Source organism: Carassius gibelio, chromosome A11 (genome assembly GCF_023724105.1).
Source record: "Carassius gibelio isolate Cgi1373 ecotype wild population from Czech Republic chromosome A11, carGib1.2-hapl.c, whole genome shotgun sequence".
Taxonomy (NCBI): Eukaryota; Metazoa; Chordata; class Actinopteri; order Cypriniformes; family Cyprinidae; genus Carassius; species Carassius gibelio.
The window spans coordinates 1468177-1488621 of record NC_068381.1 but is presented as its reverse complement, the minus strand read 5'-3'; the positions used below and the strand labels follow the sequence as shown (position 1 = coordinate 1488621).

The following is a 20445-nucleotide window of genomic DNA, read 5'->3' as shown; positions in this document are numbered from 1 at the left end:
GAAGTGCGCGAGCGTTCTCTCTATCTCTTTTTTGTTTCTTTCCCCCTACGTTAATTGTTAAAAACCGAGTGTCGGTATGGTGTCTGTTCCGGTGCAAGGAACGGCCTTCTTCGTGATGGCTGCCGGTGTGTGCCGGAAGCAGGTGTAACGGTTGAAGGTTTGTTGGTGGCGGTAGGACATAAGATTGGGTTTGATAACATCATCTCTGGCTCGCGAATGAACAAAGCGGTCGTAGTATTTTTGAAAGCTGAAGCGTTAGTCAATATTTTGACTGTGGATGGGTTGTGGGTGAAGGAAGCTTTTGTTCCGGTTTCACCGCTGTCTGGCCCAGCTACTAAAATAAATCACCATTTCAAATGTCCCGCCGTTTGTTTCAAACGATGTAATAATAAAATAAGTTATGCGATTTGGGAAAATTGCAAGCCCCATGAGATCGATTCCATTGGGGTGCAAAAATTCGGCGCTAAAGCATGTATTGTCTTTTCGAAGTAAATTTTTATGTTCTTAAGCGCCCAAGATCGAACCTTAGAAGTTTCTTTTCGAGTCAAACTCGAAGATAATTCGTACATGGAGTACTCGAGCACAGAGAGCTTGAAATGTTACGATTGTGGAGTTGTCGGACATAAACGCGACTCGTGTCCGCATAAAGTGCGCGATGAACATCTGCCTTTAACTATTGCATCTAGAGCTGAAGAATCAAATGGAGAACTTCAAGCGATTGAAAGGAATAAAGACACTGCGCAGATTGATAGAGTGACGGAGGAGGTGAAGGAACAAGATGAGGTGAGTGGATTTGTTTCTAAAACTGTGAGTGATGACCAGCCTGGATGAAGTTATACTGTTGGAAAGCCTGCTAGTGCTCGTGGTGCTACGGATAAGATGGTGAATGAATGCAGTGTAGAGGATGTGATACAACACTCTCTAGTGACTCAAAATGTTCAGAGGAGGATGTAGGAGATGAAATGGATGGTTTATCTCAGAGCACTGAAGATAGTGAGACAGAGGAACAGTGGTCTGAGATGGAAAGAGAAAGTGATTTGTACACTGTTGAACAAATTTATAGTTTTCTCGATGAAACAAAAGGGAAAGCAGGAGTAGAAATTGGTGACTTTTTTCCTGATCTTGAGAAAAATGAGTAATTGTACTGAGCTCTCTCAACAGAAAAGGTTTCGGATTAAGAATCACATCACATCTGCTAGACAAAAAATTAAAACGTTTGGAAAGGAGCAATTAACGAAGAGGAAAGTTAAAGACTCATGATGGGTTTTAATTTTTCTTTAATTTTTCTTTATTGCTTTCTTTCCTCTCTCTTTCTGATGGAGATCTTACGAGTAGGATCACTAAATGTGGGATATGAAAAAACGTGTATTTCTTTCTGAGATCATTAATTTGAACGAGTTAAATGTTATCTTCTTGCAAGAAACTCCCAGTAACTTAGACAATGAAGTTGAAGGGAGAACACTTTCTTAGTCATGGGAATAATCTAAGTACAGGGCTGGGAATTTTTTTTGCTCCTTCTCTCAATTTCAATATTTTGGGGAAAAATGAATTGGGACCTGGAAGACTCTTGATTGTTAGAGCTGAAATACATAATATGAATTTTACTTTTGTGAACATTTATGCTCCAAATTTAGTCATTGAGAGAATAAGGCTCTTTTCTAAGTTAGAACAGTTTTTAAGACGACAACATGATGGAGATTTTGTTGTTTTCGGTGGAGACTGGAACTGCACTTTAGATTTCGTTTTCGATAGGAATGGGGAAGAACCACATCAAGTGTCTGACACTTGTCTTGCTAGATTGGTAAATAATTTTCACTTATCAGATGTATGGAGAGAAAACAATCCTTTAGTTAAACAGTACTCTTGGGTGAGTTTTAGTAATGACACACTTTCTGCTCGTTTAGACAGGTTTTATCTATCTCATAATATGAGGAACAGGAGCCTGAATTCAACGATTACTCCTGTCCCTTCTTCAGAACACAAACTAATCACAGTTGAATGTAGTCTCATAACAAAAACCTATAAGAGTTCTTATTGGCATTTTAATGTTAAATTGGTGGAAGACACATTCTTTTGTGAAAATTTTCAGAATTGTTGGGAAGTTTGGAAGACTGAGAAAGGAAGATATGATAATATTATTCAGTGGTGGGAGATTGGGAAAGTGTTTATTAAGGAGTATTGCCAACAATATTCTTCTCACTCTACCCTGTGTTTGAAGAAAACATTAAAGAGTTTGGAGAAAGAACTTAAGATTATTGAAGGGAATATGATTGTAAACACTTCTCCTAAATTGAAGGATATGTGGACTGAAAAGAAAAACTGTTTGAATTCAATCCTTGATGAAAAAGTCAAAGGAGAACTTATAAAAAATAGTTTTTTAACAAAAAGAGACATAGATGCTCCTACATCCTCCTTTTTTGATTTAGAACGGAAGACTAAACATGGAAAAAAGAAGTTGTTTTTAAAAGATAAGGATGGACACCTTGTTTCAGACACGGAAAGGATGCGTAGGCACTAGGCATGCAGTGGATTTTTATACTGAATTATATTCTGCTGAGTCTTTAAATGAACAATGTAGACATCAACTTTGACAAGATCTTCCTGAGCTATCTATAGAGAAAAAACAACTTTTGGAAGCACAACTTACTTTTAATGAACTGACCTCAGCAGTAATGGATCTCTCATCAGGACGGGCACCAGGGATTGATGGACTTCCTGCCGAATTTTATCAATGTTTTTGGACTATTATTGGTCCTGATCTTTTTGAAGTTGCTCAGAAATGTATAAGTGAAGGATGTTTAACAAGAAGTTGTCAGCGTGCTATTTTAACATTGCTTCCAAAGAAGGGAGATTTGACGCTACTAAAAAATTGGAGACCTGTAGCTATCCTATGTTCAGAATATAAAATTCTCTCTAAGTGTGTTGCTAAAAGGTTAAATGATGTACTGCATGAAATGATTCACAAGGATCAGTCATATTGTGTAAGGGGCAGATCTATTGCAGATCATTTACATTTGATGCGGGATCTGTATGACTATGCTTTTTACAACAATCTTGATGTTGCGTTTTTGTCAATGGACCAAGAAAAAGCCTTTGACAGAGTTGATCATATTTTTCTTTTTGAGACTCTGAAGGCTTTTGGATTTGGAGAAAAAATTATTTCATGTATAAAATTGCTTTATAATGAGGCAACTTGCTTGATAAAAATCGGTGGCGGTCTCAGTGTCCCCATAAAGGTTCAGAGGGGTATTAGACAAGGTTGCCCTATCTCAGGGCAGCTTTATAGCATTGCTTTTGAACCGTTACTCTGTAAATTAAGAAGAGAATTAAAGGGACTGCAAATCAGAGAAATAGATTTTTCCCAGTGTATTAAAATGTCTGCATATGCGGATGATCTTACAGTCTTAATAAGAGGCAATCAAGATGTTGATGTTGTAAAAAATCGTTTAAAAACATATGAAAAAGCATCCTCTGCGAAAGTCAATTGGGGCAAAAGTGTGGCAGTATGGTGTGGACAATAATGGTCCCATCCTTCCTGGAGAGCTGAAATGGGGAAGAGAAGGTTTTAAATATTTAGGGGTGTTTTTAGGATCTGAAGATTATAGAAAACAGAATTGGGAGGGACTAGTGGAGAAAACATGTGCTCGGTTGTCTCGATGGAAATGGTTGCTCCTTCAGTTATCCTATAGGGGTAGAGTTTTGGTCTGTAATAATCTCATTGCTGCTACTTTATGGCATAAAATGATGATTTTAGAACCTCCAGAAGAAGAACTGATAATGGACATTCAGAAAAAACTAGTTGATTTATTTTGGTCTGGGTATCACTGGCTAAAAGCACCAGTACTTTATCTCCCCAGGACGGAGGGAGGTCAAGGACTCATTGACATCAGATCTAGAATCGAAGCTTTCAGACTTCAGACAGCACAAAGACTCTTGTATGGTGAAGAAGTGAGCTGGCGTGTGGTAGCCCATGGCCTCCTGAGAAGAGCAGGTAAAATGGGTTATGATCATCAACTGTTCTTAATGGACATCAATAAGCTGGATTTAACTGGTTTGTCTTCATTCTACAAGTCAATGTTGAGAGGGTGGACTCTTTTAAACGTTTGCAGAGATCTAAACGGTGAACAGAGTCAGTGGTTATTGGAAGAACCCTTGATCTTTAACCCAAAAATCAATGTGGATGTTCCAAAATCAACGTCTGTAAGGAATGCTTTACGGTCTGCAAATATTGTAAAAAATTAGAGACTTAATGTCTGATGATGGATGGATCTCGGCAGATACTCTGGCTACCAAGCTTGGAATAAGATCAGTCCGAGTTGTGCAAAGGCTGTTGAACCATCTCTATGAGAGCATGCCGGTGGACTACAGAGACTCTTTATTTTTACACAAAGAAGAAAATGCTGGCTCTTCTTTCCCAGAACTGGATATTACAGCTGTGACTGGTTTGTGGCAAGAAAGTGAAGGTGGTATTCTATCCTTTAAGACACCTCAACTTGGACGTTTCAGAGACATTGGGAAAAAAGCTACTTATATTTGTTATGCGTAAAAGTTCTACATTGTTGTGCACCTGAGACTGTAAAAGAGACTAAATGGACAGATTTATTTTGGATAAGACTCTTCCCCGAAAGATAGCAGTGGCGTGTTGTACATGGTATTATAGCTACAAACAGACACGGAGCACATTTTGATCCACTAGCGGGGATAGGGTGTCCTTTCTGTGAACAGCAGGAGACAGTTTTTCATTTGTTTGCTGACTGTAGCAGGTTATTGCCTCTCTTTCAAATTCCTGGAGGTGGTGTCAGACATTAGGAGAAGTTTTCATACTTGAGTTTTATATCTATGGACCTAAATACAAACGTAGCAACAGGGAGATTTATCATTTACTCAATTTTATTTTCGGACAAGCAAAGTTAGCTGTTTGGCTCTCTCGTGAAAGTAAAATAGTTGGTGTGGGACAAACTGATGTGGTACTGATTTATGAGGGTTTGATGAAGTCAAGGTTAAGAATAGAATCTGAATATTATCGACTGAATGAGAATATTGAAGATTTTAAGTTTAAGTGGGCTATAAATAACTGTATTTGTGATGTTGACTGCAATGGCAATTTACAAATTCATGTATAATTATATATGATGACAATGGTTGTTAAAAGGGTTATGGGTATTTGATATTTGTTTTTCTTTGTTGGTTAAATAATTGATTGAAGATTGTTTTAAAATGTGTGTAATAAAAGCTGTTCAAAGGTCTCTCTCTCTCTCTCTCTCTCTCTCTCTCTCTCTCTCTTCCTCCCTCCCTACCGTTTTGTGCATGGTTTTATTTACTTGTTTTTGACACACCTGACCGAGCTACAATCTTTCCAGTGATTAACTGTATATTCACTCGTGCTTTATCAGCTCGCGCACCTCAGCTATACATTGTCCTTGTACCTTCATATAATTCGTTTTTTTAATTTAATATTAAAATGAAAAATGAAAAACAGTAACGCCCCTCTCCGCTGATTGGTCAACCAAACATTACAACATAATAATACTCCTAAAAACATAATGAGAGTCCTACCTTCTATGGATTCTTAACGTGTTTATTTCTTTACATTTTCTCTTTCTCTTCATTGAACAGCCAGGCCCGGGTTTCCCAAAAGCTTCGTAAGTCTAAGAAGTTCGTAAAAACGATCGTACGACTGATCTTAATATTACGGTATTTTTCCCAAAAGCTTCTTAACTTAAGTAGCACTTGAAAATCATCGTAGATCTACGAGTGCTCTGGAGTAATCTTGAAGCCCTAAGTGCATCGAAGACAGATTTCTGTGATCACAGGACAATCTGCAGATTACACCTTTAACTTGATTCAAGTGCAATGTGATTATAATCAGGGCTTGAAAACGAAAAAAAATTAAATTGGTTCACTCCGAGCAGAATCGATATTTTAACGGTTCTGTTCTGCGTTCCTCTGATATTATTACCGTTCGGAAACCGGTTCGGGAGGAAGAAATACCGGTTAATAACCTTATTTTTAAAAAACAATATTATTTGCCTAATAATAATTGAATAATAATAATAAAGTATAGAGTTTTCCTTACTCAAAAAAGGAAAAAAATAGAGATCTTACGCTTACAGTTTACAGCTTGCATCAGATTTTGTCCAAATGTAAGCTAGGCCTAGCTACTTAAAAAAAAAAAAAAAAATCGATCAACACTTTCTATCAAGTATTTTAAGACATTCGGCATCAAATGTTTCCATGTTCCCGATGTATCTGGATGCTAAAATGTTATTTAATGTAAAGAATATAGAATAATAGTAAATAATAAGTAACGCTGTATATGCGTCCGACAGTTGGACTCCAAATTCCATTCAATAATTATTTTGAGGTTAATAGCAAATGAAAACTGTTCAGCTTCTGGGAAATTTGTGAAGCTCCGCTAGGCTAATTTTAGTTATTTTAGAAAAGAACAAGAATTACAAATATAAGAAGCTATAGCAATATTAACGACAAACCAAAACTAATTAATTTACACTAAAACGAAACTGAAACCAACGTTGGGTTTCTCATTCGACACCAAATCAAAGTTTCCGTATTCCCGATGTATTTGAATAACAAATGATTATTTAATAAAAAAATAGCCTAATGTTTGTAAACCTTTTGTGTCTGCATTAGGCCTATGTCTATTTTCTCTAAAAAACTTATATAGGGATTACTACAAATTTCTCTCTCTCTCTAGGCTATATATATATATATATATATATATATATATATATATATATGTATATGTATATGTATGTGTGTGTGTGTGTGTGTATAAACCATGCAGGAAAACCTTTTAAAATATTTTATACATATTTTAAATACAGAAAATAGTAAGAAATGTAAATATATATATATATATATATACATATTAGGCTAGCCTAATGAATTATATAATAATAATAAACCTGGATTTTTTTCATGTTCAAAGGAAAATTAGCCTAAACTGCTTAATAATGCCTTCTTCAAACATTAAACGAAAAAAATAAAAAATAAAAATCCTCTAACAAAATAGACCCATTTTAAATATTTAGCAAAATAAATAATAAAAAATAAACGGAATTAAAAAAATATATATTGTAGAATAGTCTGAGCAGGAATAGCATGTCGTTCATTGATGAGGAAAGTCCGCAAAGTCTATTTTATTTTATTTTAGTCTATTATAAATAAAGGTTTATCTGTTTTTAGTAATCTTATTTTGCTAGATATTTCCACTTTGCGGGAGTCCCGCAAATAACTTTATTTTCCCGCAACCCGCACACAATAATATCCCGCGTCCGCATTCACCGATCAAATATTGTCCCGCGTCCGCATTCACCGATCAAATATTGTCCCGCGACGCACTCGGATGCGCTGGGTCCCGCAGGAATGCAGGTCTCTGAGTGTTGAATGCACATGCACCAATGGCTGGAAAAAATAGGCCCTTTTTGCGCTGCATCATCAGGCCCAATTTGGTCTTAATCCGGCCCTGAAGGTGGTGCATTGCCATTGAGACTTGACTGTTCACAGCTGAGCGGACATTTCACTCTCTGCTTCAGAGTCACATTTGCGTATGATGTAGGCTACTGCTGGAATTCCTGATTGGTTGACAGCAAATGTCAAATATTAAACGGAACGATAAAATAACGTTATTAACCGGTTTATGTCCATTTCAAATTTTCGATTCTGTTCGGAACTAAAAAAAATTCATTTCGTTCGTTTCCGGTTTTCGTTTTCGTTCCTTGAACCGGTTCAGAGCCCTGATTATAATATAAGGATTTGATTGTGTTTTATTGCACACTTTATAACTCGTTTTCTTTGCTTTTTTAATTACTGTATAAATTACTTAATTAAAAAAGGAAGGTAAATTAGAAATACACATTTAAATTAAATGACTGAAAAAAAAGACTATATAACTCAACAATAACTTGTTGAAGTGCACGAATCCCAGCTATGTATTGGACCCAGAAATAACGTATCTCTCTCTCTCTCTCTCTCTCTCTCTCTCTCTATACTCTATATAAATGAATAAATGTAAGTAAATTTATGCATATAGCAGATGCTTTTATCCAAAGCGACTTACAGTGCATTAGGGCTAACATTTTTTCCCTAACATAATATATAAGTATGCAAAGTATATTGTATATTATTATGTAAATTATAATATTGTACACTATAATATAATATTGTTTTATGGTTATTATATCCAAGTTGTCTGTCTGGAACGCAGTATTAGGTTAACTTCAATAAATAAATGTATTCTACAATAAAGAGTCAATCTATAATGTGACATTTCAGCACTTGACAAACGGACAGCGACTCCTGAGCAGCACTTAAAGCACAGCTACGTGCGACTGTGTTAAGTGCATTGTTAGGAAACACAGGTGAAACAATAACGCACGATTGTAAAATTACTCGTAGAAAAGGCTCTTCAGGTCTAAGATCAATAGTTATTGAGAAACGCAGCCCAGAATAAAGAATGGCTTGACAGAAACCGCACTGAGGCAGAGACTGAAAAGCTTTCTTTTGTGTAACCATACATTTTGCAACCTACCAGTGAAACATTTAGTTTATCTCGTAAATATTAATTTACTTTGCACCTGCACTCACAACTACCTACTAACCAGCCTAGGCCGGGTTTCTCGATAACGATTGATCTCAGCGATTAAGAGCGTTTTCTCGAATAACCCCAATAACTCTCATTCTTAACGCGCTAAGAAGACCTCGAAAGAAATATCTTACCAAAGTTGTTAATGTTCCTAAGTGTGTTCCCCGAAGTGTCCCTTAGGAAGCTTCTTAACACGCTGCCTCTTACGTCATACGTCACAAGAGCGCTGTCCCGAGTGAAGGTGCTGAATTAGTTGGCATCGATTGCTCAGGAATCGATTTTCCACTTCACGCGAAGGTGCAATACAGCTTTAAGAAAGACAACACGTTCTATGCAAATGATACATTGCTCAAATTATTACAGTAACATTTATTTTAACATCGTTTAAGTTATCAGTAGAATATAGACTTTACATTTAATGATCAAATGGTCAGTAATATGTTCACACGATATGTTGTGACGGTTAGACGAACCGGGGATCCCTCGCTGATCATCCACCCTCATTATCCCGTTGTGCCACTTGTGCCGCTTCTTGACATGGGTTTAACGACTTATAAAATTATATAATACACTTTTATATTAATGTATTGATTGCAATTTGTTTATGCTTTTAATAAAAAAACAAACTATCTACAATGAACAGAGAGAGAGCTGGACCTTGCCACCAGGTCAGATATCACACCCCTGTGGTCCACTATAACCTGCACGTTATTGCCGCGTATCCCTTTCGTGATATGTACGCCTGATCAATCACTGATGGATTGGTGATAGGGATGAGTGTGCCATCCACCAGGATCTGCAAAAAAATAAATAAAATAAAAATAAAAGTAGCGCTGGGCTTCAAGGCTTAAGCTAAATTCCGCCGCGTTATCCTGATAAGCGCAGGTCTGGGAAGGTCCAGCAGCTACATAATGAGTTGTCTTGGGAGGCGATTTTTTTTTAATATAGCCACGTCGGGCAAAATGTGAAAAGGGCTTAAGTTTTGCCGAATAAAAATATTGACATGGACTCTGTCCGGCTCCGTCTTTGATTCAATACAAGGACACGTTGGATCGCTGCTATGGTCGCTTACTGGACACCACCATGCTTACCCATTTATAGATCTTAGCCATTTAGAGCCAAATTGTCTGCCAGATTTTAATTATCAAAAAATTGATTGCCAATTCGCTTTAATTACATTACGAAAAAGCCTAATTACCATATTAGTTCTGATCACACAGATCTAGTCAACTTCATAAATATGCCTGTATCCATTGCGAACATAATTTATTATGAATCTTAAAAATAACAGAAAATCATTGTTGAGCCACAACATTTTCAACATACCATAGTTTGACTTGTACTGCACTGCGCTGGTTTCTAAAGACTGCTGTACAGAGTCTTGAGCTCAAACAACCTTACGAAAGTGTGACTTACAGAAGATATACTTACGAACGTGTCGGGAATCATGCCATAAGGTTAAGAGAGAAGTTAAGGAATAGGTTAAGAACTACTTAGCGATAAGAACGTTTTGGGAAACCGGGCCCTGACTTTTGAATGAATTGCATGAATGAACGCTAGAAGTGTCTAACTCATTAAAACAGTGAAACGCATACTGGCGGTTTCAATACTTCATTTCTTTCTTTTGATAATCTCTACTATGTTAGAATTTTATGAATGATGATTATACACAAATGTCATAACGTTATGAGGTGTATAATCTCTTAACATGTTTTTATAACAGATTCGAGGTAAATGTAGCAGCAGGGTAGAAAAGTCAGCAGAGAGAGAGAATGAGCAGGTGATCAGGTAAAGAAGATGCCATTAATCAATAAAATACAATAGGAAACAGTATAGAAAAACAGCAGCTTTGTAAAGTTAGGTTTTAAATTCCTGTTTTTCTCCATCACAATGAGGAACAGGGAGAAGACAACAGACAGCAGCTCTTTCAGACAAACGGGTAAGAAAACAGAGAAATGTTCAAAAATGTTTGATCATCAGATTATTATACATCTTTAAAAGTATGCTGTGATTTTTATGAGTTTTATTAAATGAGGATTACTTGGTCAATTAAAATATAATTTTAAATAGAGAATTTTAAATAGATATTAAGAACAGATTGTATACAGTGCGGTTTAATAATTTGTTAGTTTTTGGTGTTTTAGTTGTATGTCTTAGTGGTTTTGTTCTTATATCAGATGATTCAGATCCAATGTGAAAGTAGCAGCAGATGAAACCAATCAAAAGAAGGACAGGAAGAACATCTGATCAGGTAATGACATACAAACACTAATGAAAAGTTCATTCAGTCAATAAAACTGGCTAAAACTGTAATATGTGTACATCACAGTGAGGGACAGGGTGAGGACAATAGTCAAACAGCAGTTTCAGATGAGCAGGTAAGAATAAAACATTTCTGATAGGGAACAGTTTTTGATATGACAAACTAAATGTACAATTTTCTTTACTGTACACAATATACTAGGGAGCTATTTGGTGTGTAACAGTGTTGTAACGTCCGTTTCAGAATGAGCCTAATGTTAGAGACAAACTGAGCACAGAAAACAGAGACAGAGAAGATTCAGAAATCATCACTTGCTTAAATCCTGCACATCCTGATCCTAAGTTTATAAAAGTACAGACGAGAGCAAACTATGTGCTACACTTTCAGCAAAAATGGTTTCAGATATTCCTATGAATGCATTACAGTACCACAGTAAAAGGGGTTTTATGCTTTTATTGTGCAAAAATCCTCTCAAAGAAGACAATGCTTGTCTCTAAGATGGATCCTGTCTTTGTGAGTACTGGTTTTAGAAACTGGAAAAAGGCAGTTGAAAAGTTTACAGCCCATGCTAAAAGCCAATCCCACTGCCATGCGACAACTGTGTATGCTCAGGAAACTGTCATTTCTTGTGTTCAGTCTGTCTTGAAAGACAAAAGAGATGGAGATGCCTTTCAAAGTCTTTTTGAGCAAATGTGATTGTGGATTCTCCAAATCTAGAGTCTATCAAAGTCCCAGAACCAAGGCGACTTCCTAAGCATTTTAGCACAGATGCAAGCACATACAAGTCAAAAACTGCAACAGAGTATTACAGAGTTGAGTTTTATCAGGTGCTTGATGTGGTTTTCATCAGGAAGATCTGCTGACCTTACAGAAACTAGAGGACACTCTGCTCACTGGACAAACTGATTCAGTGTGTTGTGAGTATCCTGAGATCAGTTCAGTTACCAATGTTTAGGCATAACTACCAATTTGGATCCAGTTTGGAGGCAGCAAACATTCTTAAAGGTTTGTCAGTGGAAGTCCGTGGCCTTTTCAGTGAAGTGGAAACTCTGGTCAGGTTGCTTCTGGTTGTGTGTCAGGAATCAGGACAGCATTTAGTAAAATTGAAAATCAATTGGGAAATCTTTAGGATAAGCAATGCACACAGATTATATAAAACTATACTGTCAGTACATCATAGTGAAATGAAATTGTTAATGAAAAGTCTATTCAGTGACTAACATGGAGTGTCCAAATATATTCACAGTTACAATTTAAATAAAATAATACAGTGATAATATATGCTAATTTTAATCTGAGCACATATTAATTTACTGGTAATAGTTAATCAACACATCTCTAAAGAAAGAAATCACTAGATTAGACCTCATTTCTGAAAACTAGATACTTGTATGATCAGCAGATGTCTATTATTTCAGAGTTCAGGTTTTGTTTTGTTCATGTCATACAGCTGCTTATTACAAGAGCAGTTTCTTGTAGGCTACGCTACATGTTCAGATTAATAGTCTATATATTGATAAATAAGTAATATGTTTATACATTTGCCTATTTGAAAATGTTTTGAATCTGGTCTACCCAGACACATTTTAATGTTCAAGTGTTATGTCTATTAAAATAAGTCTGTAACTATATAGTAGTCTACTTTTCATGTGTTGATATCTACAGAACTGAAGCCTTATGATCACAGTCGTAGAAGCTAATGCTTGGAAATTATGTTTAAAGTTTTCAAATCCATCATTATTAATTTTCATAGTCATCATAGTCAATTTTATGATAAAATACAAACAATAAACGTCTTTTTTTACACTTTAATTTGTAGTGAGATAATTTGTTCAGTAGCTGCATATGAATCAGTGATATTTTCCTCTTTAATATTTGCAGTACGAAATAAACATGAATATTTTAATGCATGTTGAAAATAAAAAGTTCGTTCAAAAAAGTTAAAAGAATTATGGATGCCACATACTTTTTTTAACACTTCACAATATAACATAATTTTATTATCGTAATTTTTACTTTATTCTTAAAACATTATGACATTAATCTTATTTATTAGGTTATTTTTCAGCGTGGCACAAAAATGCTGCTTTATATGCTATTGAATGCAAACACAGTTTAAGCATAGTGGTACAAAAACAAACAAACAATAAATAAATAAAAATTAGAGGCGGGATGTTTGTCTTCGGAGTCATTGTTGCAAAAATGAATTTGAAGAAGTTGCCATCTCCTCATTGTACGTGCCTTTAGAGAGAAATGCATCTTTAGGATTACATAATGAAAGAGTTTTTGTTTGTTGAGTTATTTCGTTTTAAAATAGTAATTTAAAATGCAAAAAGCATTCTCTAGATATATTTATCATGTCGGTGAAGCGCTCCTGCTCAAGACCAAGAGGACAGAAATCGCATCCTGGGCCGGGTTTCTCAATAACGATTGATCTTAGACCTTAAGAGCGTTTTCTACGAGTAATTTCACGATCGTTCGTTATTTTCACGTGCATTTCCTAACAATGCACTTAACACAGTCGCATGTAGCTGTGCTTTAAGTGCTGCTTAGGAGTCGCTGTCCGTTTGCCAAGTGCTGAAATCTCACATTATAGAAAGACTCTTCATTGTAATAAACGATCGTTTATTGACGTTAACCTAATGCTGTGTTCCAGACAGACAACTTGGATATAATAACTATAATACAATACAATATTATATTATAGTGTATAATATTATACTTTACATAATAAATATACTTTAAATATATATTATGTTAGGTAAAAATGTTAGCCTGAATGCACTGTAAATCGCTTTGGATAAAAGCTTCTTCTAAATGCATACTTTTATTAAAATGTATTTATTTATATACAGTAGGCTATAAAGAAAGAGAGAGATGTTATTTCCAGGTCCAATAGGCTACTTAGCTGGTTTTCGTGCACTTCAGCAAGTCATTGACATATTTTCCCCCCAGACTTTGAAGCATTTCCTACATTAGCTACTTCTTTTATTCTTTTTTTTTCAGTCATTTAATTTAAATGTGTATTTTTGTTCTTTTTAATTATTTAACTGATCAATTAATAAAAAAATAAAGAAAACGAGCCATAAAGTTTACAATAAAGCACAATCAAATCCTTATATTATGATCACACTGCACTTGAATCAAGCTAAAGGTGTAATCTGCCGAGTGTCCTGCAGGTGATCAAATAAATCTGTCTTCTTACGATGCACTTAAGTGTTTTATGATTACTCCAGAGCACTCGTAGATCTACAATGATTTTCAAGTGCTAAGTTACGATGCTTTTGGGAAACAGACCGTAACATTAAGATCAGTCGTACGATCGTTTTTACGAACTTCTTAGGCTTGCAAAACTTTTGGGAAACTCAGCCCTGATTGTTTTCCTTATTTTACAAAAGCATAAGGTTTAGTTAATATTGTGAGTGCACACAAATACAAGTAGACCATTTGCAGTTCCGAATGATGCATAGGCTACTCTTACATTTATGAGCAAATATGTCGGCGTATTATTTTTTTATTTTCACTCTCATAAAAAAAATAAAAAAATAAATGCAAGCTGACGCCTCCATGAACTGCAAAGCTCTCACTCTCCTCTGTCTGTTTATTTTAGGCAAGTCGGGTTGGTTTGAGAAAAATACAATTGATCAAACATAATGCTCTACCCACTGTCTGCCGTTTGCTCGTTCCTTTAAAAAAAACTAAAACTTCAATTTACCAAACACAAAATGTTACAAACATATTTCTAAATTATCTTAATCAACTAACAAAAATAAATACTAGATTACATTCGATTAAACTTTATTGTCATTGCACATGTAAGGTACAAGGCAAATAAATGCAGTTAGCATCTAACCAGAAGTGCAATAAACAGAATATACAGTGTCAAATAAGGCAGTATTATGGCCATAATTTACAGATTTGAAATACTATCAGCATGATATACAGATAGGTGTACTATGAGCATACTATACAGATGGATTATATAAAAGTGTATGTACACTATAGGCAGAAACTATGAATATATGAACATCATTTACTATAGTGCAGTGGACAGTAAAGTGCATAGAAAATATTTCATTGTGCAAATGGATTACTCAGTGATCTGGATGAACAGACAGTAGTGCAAGTAATAACAATTTTACTGTTTTTTGTTTGTTTGTTTGTTTGTTTGTTTGTAAATCAGATGTAGTGTTGAGGGGTGTCAGAGGGCAGAGTTCAGCAAGGAGACAGCTGTAGAGAAAAAGCTGTTCCTGCGTTTTCTCTGGATGTCCTCAATAGCAGGAAGTGTTGTCCCTGTAATGCGTTGGGCAGTTTTCATCACCCTCTGCATCGCCTTGTGGTCAGCCACTGAGCAGTTCCCATACCAGACTGTGATGTAACTGGTCAGGATGCTCTCGATCGCACACCAGTAGAAGTTCACCAGGATGGCTGAAGACAGCTGGTTCTTCTTCAGTGTCCTGAGGAAGAAGATGGGGAGTCATCTCATTTATCATCAGTAAAATATGGAGTGCCACAAGGATCCGTCCTAGGTCCCCTTCTATTTTCAATATACATGTTGCCCCTTGGTAATATTATTAGAAAATATGGGATTAGTTTTCACTGTTATGCTGATGATACTCAGCTATATATCTCAACGAGACCAGATGAAACTTCCCAATTATCTAAACTAACAGAGTGTGTTAAAAATGTAAAAGATTGGATGACACAAAATTTTCTCCAATTAAATTCTGATAAGACAGAGATATTAATTATTGGACCAAAAAACACTACACAGAATCTTGTAGATTACAATCTGCTACTAGACGGAGGTACTGTTACTTCCTCTACAGTCAGAAATCTGGGTGTTATATTAGACAGCAATTTGTCTTTTGAAAATCATATTTCCAATGTTACAAAAACTGCATTCTTCCATCTTAGAAACATTGCCAAGCTACGAAACATGTTATCTGTTTCTGATGCAGAAAAGCTAGTTCATGCATTCATGACCTCTAGACTGGACTATTGTAATGCACTTCTAGGTGGTTGTCCTGCTTCGTCAATAAACAAGCTACAGGTCGTCCAAAATGCAGCAGCTAGAGTCCTTGCCAGGTCAAGAAAATATGATCATATTACCCCAATTTTACAGTCTCTGCACTGGCTACCTATTAAGTTCCGTATCAGTTACAAATTATCATTACTTACCTATAAGGCCCTAAATGGTTTAGCTCCAGCGTACCTAACTAGCCTTCTACCACGCTACAACCCTTCATGCTCCCTAAGGTCACAAAACGCTGGACTTTTGGTCGTTCCTAGGATAGCGAAGTCCTCTAAAGGAGGTAGAGCTTTCTCACATTTGGCTCCCAAACTCTGGAATAGCCTTCTTGATAATGTTCGGGGTTCAGACACACTCTCTCTGTTTAAATCTAGATTAAAAACACATCTCTTTCACCAAGCATTCGAATAATGTATCTTTTAAATTGTGAGTGTAGTTGCATCTGATCAAAGGTGCTTTTTTATTCATTAGCTTGGGTTAAACTAATTTTACTTTGTTGGATCAGCAGCTATGCTAATGATGTCTGTATTTTGTTTCTATGTTTCGCCATGGGATTTACATCCCGTGGTAACTAGGATTTACACAAGCTCCAGTCTGGATCCACAACACCTGAGAAGAGATGATGCTGACCCTCAGAGGACCTCAGATGATGCTAACCCTGAATCAACAAACAGAACTAACAATTATTGCTAAATGTGTGACTGAATCATATAATAACTTAATTAATAATATTGATAGTTCATCGTCTAGCTGACTACGTCTTGTATTATTATTATTATTATTATTTTTATTTTTTCTAAAATCCTGTCAAATGTGCACAAACTACTAGCTACTACTAAATATTGTAGAAACATAATTTTCTGTAAAGTTGCTTTGTAACGATTTGTTTTGTAAAAAGCGCTATACAAATAAACTTGAATTGAATTGAATTGAAGAAGAGGCGCTGGTGAGCCTTCTTGACCAGCCTGGAGGTGTTTGTAGTCCAGGACAGGTCCTCAGAGATGGTGGTTCCCAGGAACTTGAAGCTGGAGACACATTCAGCAACCATCCCGTTAGTGTGGATGGGGTCGTGCGTACCTCCTTTCTTCTTCCTGAAGTCCACAATGAGCTCCTTTGTCTTGCTGGTGTTGAGGAGCAGGTTATTGTGAGTGCAGCATGTGGTCAGGTGCTGTACCTCCTCCCTGTAGACATCTCATCATTGTCACTGATGAGGGCAATCACCATGGTGTCATCTGCAAACTTGATGATGGAGTTGGATCCATGCACAGGCTTGCAGTCGTGGGTGTAAAGGGAGTAGAGGAATGGGCTCAGCACACAGCCCTGTGGTACTCCGGTGTTAAGTGTGATCATAAGATGTTGGACAAGGGACGGGCCCATGCAGGGGAGACAAATGTGTACTTTAGGTACTGTTATCATGATCATTACAACCTTGGGGAAGAATTGGACAATCCAAATGATTATTAATGTACCTATCATACGTACGCTTATCCATGCATACGTTATCCAGACATTTATCCACACGTATGTTATCAAGACACAAAGTTAAAAAAATGCAAAAAGTTCACCTCTTATCGCCTAACAGTGCTCATTTAAATGCTGTTTAAATATTGAATGTGGAAAGCATGCGAATTCTGACTCATTTGGCCTTCCATAGAACACACCCTGAGCAGCTCTGACATCACTGTAGTTCAGTGAGAGACTCCGAGAAAGTGAAACTTACTTGATCAACAACATGGACGCCTGAAACCATCGAACTCTTTAAACAACTGAATATTGAGTCTTTCAGAGACCCTTGTGAACACATCTGATACTCACAGGTAAGTGATAGAAATATAAGAGAGATTGTCCTGAACAGGTTTCTAATGGCAGTGGTCTGGTTTAGTCGGGTTTATGTCAGACTGGAATGAGTTGAACAGAAGCAGGTTTAAGCGTGTCAAATACTCAGATACTTTAGATGTTTACTGCGCTGAAATGATATCAGAATTGTATTAACAGTATGTCATTAGATTGAACAAAGTTTGGTGTTTCTGTCATTTTGTCACGCGACATAAAGACAAACAGATAAAACAGGAAGTAAATGACCTGCAGACAAACTGAACACAAACCTGCTTCACTGCAGCTGAAAATCACTTTTACATTACAGAATAACTTATGATCATATAATATATTTTGTGGAAAGTTTAATCTAATTTTTGATAAGGAGATGTATATGTTTGTTGGAAAATATAAAGCTTGTACTTTGTACTTTCTTTAAACAGCAGGTCATAGTTCAGATTGCGCAGTAAGTTTACGAGTCTCTCACTTTGTTTCAAACAAATGATTGTGTTTCCATCACTATCAGTTCTCACATTTTAACCAGTTAAACTATCATTTTTCTTTAAAAGGTTTTAAGAGGGAAAGAACAATGGCAGAATCTTCACTAACAGCAAGAAAAACCAGAAGACAGAGTATTGACCATGATCCTCCATGTAAGTCAATAACCCAGAAAAACACTTTGACTTTTCTTTTATAATATTGAATATGTACAGTTCAGGAATGTGAAGTAGATCAAATAATTTCAGTTTAAAAAGAATAATTCTCGTACATATATTTATTTATTTAGGTAAGTGGTTATGTAACTAGCTTCACATTTAGGTTCTGATCAGCTTGTCTGGGTTCATTTTACAATAATAACCAGCTGACTGTACATGATCTCTTTATATCTGAGTTTCTTCAGCACTCTTTGTCTCTAAACACTCTTTACATTCAACCAGCTTCATGAGGTGCATCATGGGATTCTTCATAAACAGTATTGAAGGAGTTCACACTAATCCTAAATAATGTCTCTTTCCAGTCATGTCATCCTCCATGAGTTCACTGTCTGAGGAGATTCAGTGCTCTGTATGTCTGGATGTGTTCACTGATCCAGTCTCGACTCCATGTGGACACAACTTCTGCAAGATCTGTCTGAATAGTTGCTGGGACAACAGCCAGACCTGCAGCTGTCCATACTGTAAAGAAACATTCAAGCAAAGACCTGATCTCAAGATTAATACCACACTCCGAGAGCTCGTAGATCACTGTAAGAAGAAAAGTCCTGAGGAAACAACTGAAGTTCTGTGTGACTTCTGTGAGGAAAGAAAGCTGAAAGCGCTGAAGTCGTGTCTGGTGTGTCAGAGCTCTTACTGTGAAACTCACCTGGAGCCTCATTTGAGAGTGACACGTTTGAAGAAACACAAACTGATGGATCCTGTGAGTAATCTGGAGGACTATATATGTCAGAAACACGAGAGACCTCTGAATCTGTTCTGTAGAGATGATCAGACATGTGTGTGTTCATTCTGCACCGAGACAGACCACAAGAACCACAACACTGTTCCTATAGAAGAGGAGAGTCAAGAGAAGAAGGTAGATGTTATTATTATTTTAAAGGACTGATATCATGAGGAATCAGATTTTATTTCATATTGTGAGTTTAATCTGTGTTATGATAAATGTGTCTGTGTTGTTCTCTCTATAGACTGAACTGATGAAGACACAGAAAGACGTGCAGCTGATGATCCAGAACAGAATCAAGAAGATTCAAGACATCAAACACTCAGCAGAAGTCAGAAAAGTGAGTTTAAAATAATAGAATAAAAGTAGATAGTTAAGTTTGTGGAAAGACTTTTAGGTTTGAAAAGGCCTAGCCAGAATGTTTAAGTAGTTTTAAGAAACTTAAAATTTGAGATATTTCAGTTTAAAGTAGTTTGAAAGTTTTGAAGGCAATAAAACCTATCAAAAAAATAAATAGAAAAATAGACAGATAGACAAATATCTTTATATAAATAATGACTACCAAGTTACTATCATTTCGTTAACATGTTTCCAGCATTATTATCATTTCACTAGCATGTCATTAGCATGATAAGCGCGTTGTTAGCATTTCACTAGCATGTTTCAAGCATGATAAGAAAGTGACTAGCATGTCATTAGCAAATTTCCAGCATGATTAGCAAGCAACTAGCATGTTGTTAGCATGACTAGCAAGTGACTAGCATGTCATTAGCATGATTAGCAAGTGATTAAGATGTATGTAGCATGTTGTTAGCATGTTTAATACGTGACTAGCATGTTATTAGCATGATTAGCAAAGTGACTAACATATTTTAGTATGATTAGCAAGTGACTAGCTTGTCATTAGCATTATTAACAAGTGATTAGCATGTTATAAACATGTTGTTAACATAATAAGCAAGTGGCTAGCATGTTGTTAGCATGTTTAGCAAGGAACTAGCATGCTACTAGCATGACTAGCATGTTGCTAGCATGATCAGCAAAAGTGACTAGCATGTGGTTAGCATGACTAACAAGTGGCTAGCTTGTTGTTAGCATGACTAGCAAGTGACTAGCATTTCATTAGCATGATTGTCAAGTGACTAGCATGTTGCTAGCATGACTAGAAAAGTGATTAGCATAATGTTAACATGACTAACAAGTGACTAGCATGTCATTTACATGATTAACAAGTGACTAGCATGTATTCTCAGTAGAGAGTTTTTAAGCGTTGCTATGGCAGTAGACAGC

General features: G+C 36.2%; 1 protein-coding gene and 1 long non-coding RNA gene across 16 annotated transcripts in view; one reads left to right on the top strand and one right to left on the bottom strand.

Moving 5' to 3' along the window:
- Window positions 1-20445, top strand: part of LOC128021971 (E3 ubiquitin-protein ligase TRIM39) — a 362874-nt gene that overhangs the window by 293443 nt on the left and 48986 nt on the right. For 2 of the 13 annotated variants that reach the window (XM_052609098.1, XM_052609125.1), the window contains exons 1-5: window positions 17610-17717; window positions 18159-18181; window positions 18285-18368; window positions 18734-19287; window positions 19400-19495. The exons of 4 other annotated variants lie outside the window; for them this stretch is intronic. In XM_052609098.1, the coding sequence (XP_052465058.1) occupies window positions 18305-18368; window positions 18734-19287; window positions 19400-19495 (714 nt within the window). In that variant the 5' untranslated portion in view covers window positions 17610-17717; window positions 18159-18181; window positions 18285-18304. Of the gene's footprint in view, window positions 1-17593; window positions 17718-18158; window positions 18182-18284; window positions 18369-18733; window positions 19288-19399; window positions 19496-20445 lie in introns of those variants that run through there. 7 more of the 13 variants (XM_052609132.1, XM_052609134.1, XM_052609128.1 and 4 more) reach the window with 6 other exon arrangements.
- Window positions 1-20445, bottom strand: part of LOC128021997 (uncharacterized) — a 336783-nt gene that overhangs the window by 292313 nt on the left and 24025 nt on the right. The window lies entirely within an intron of this gene.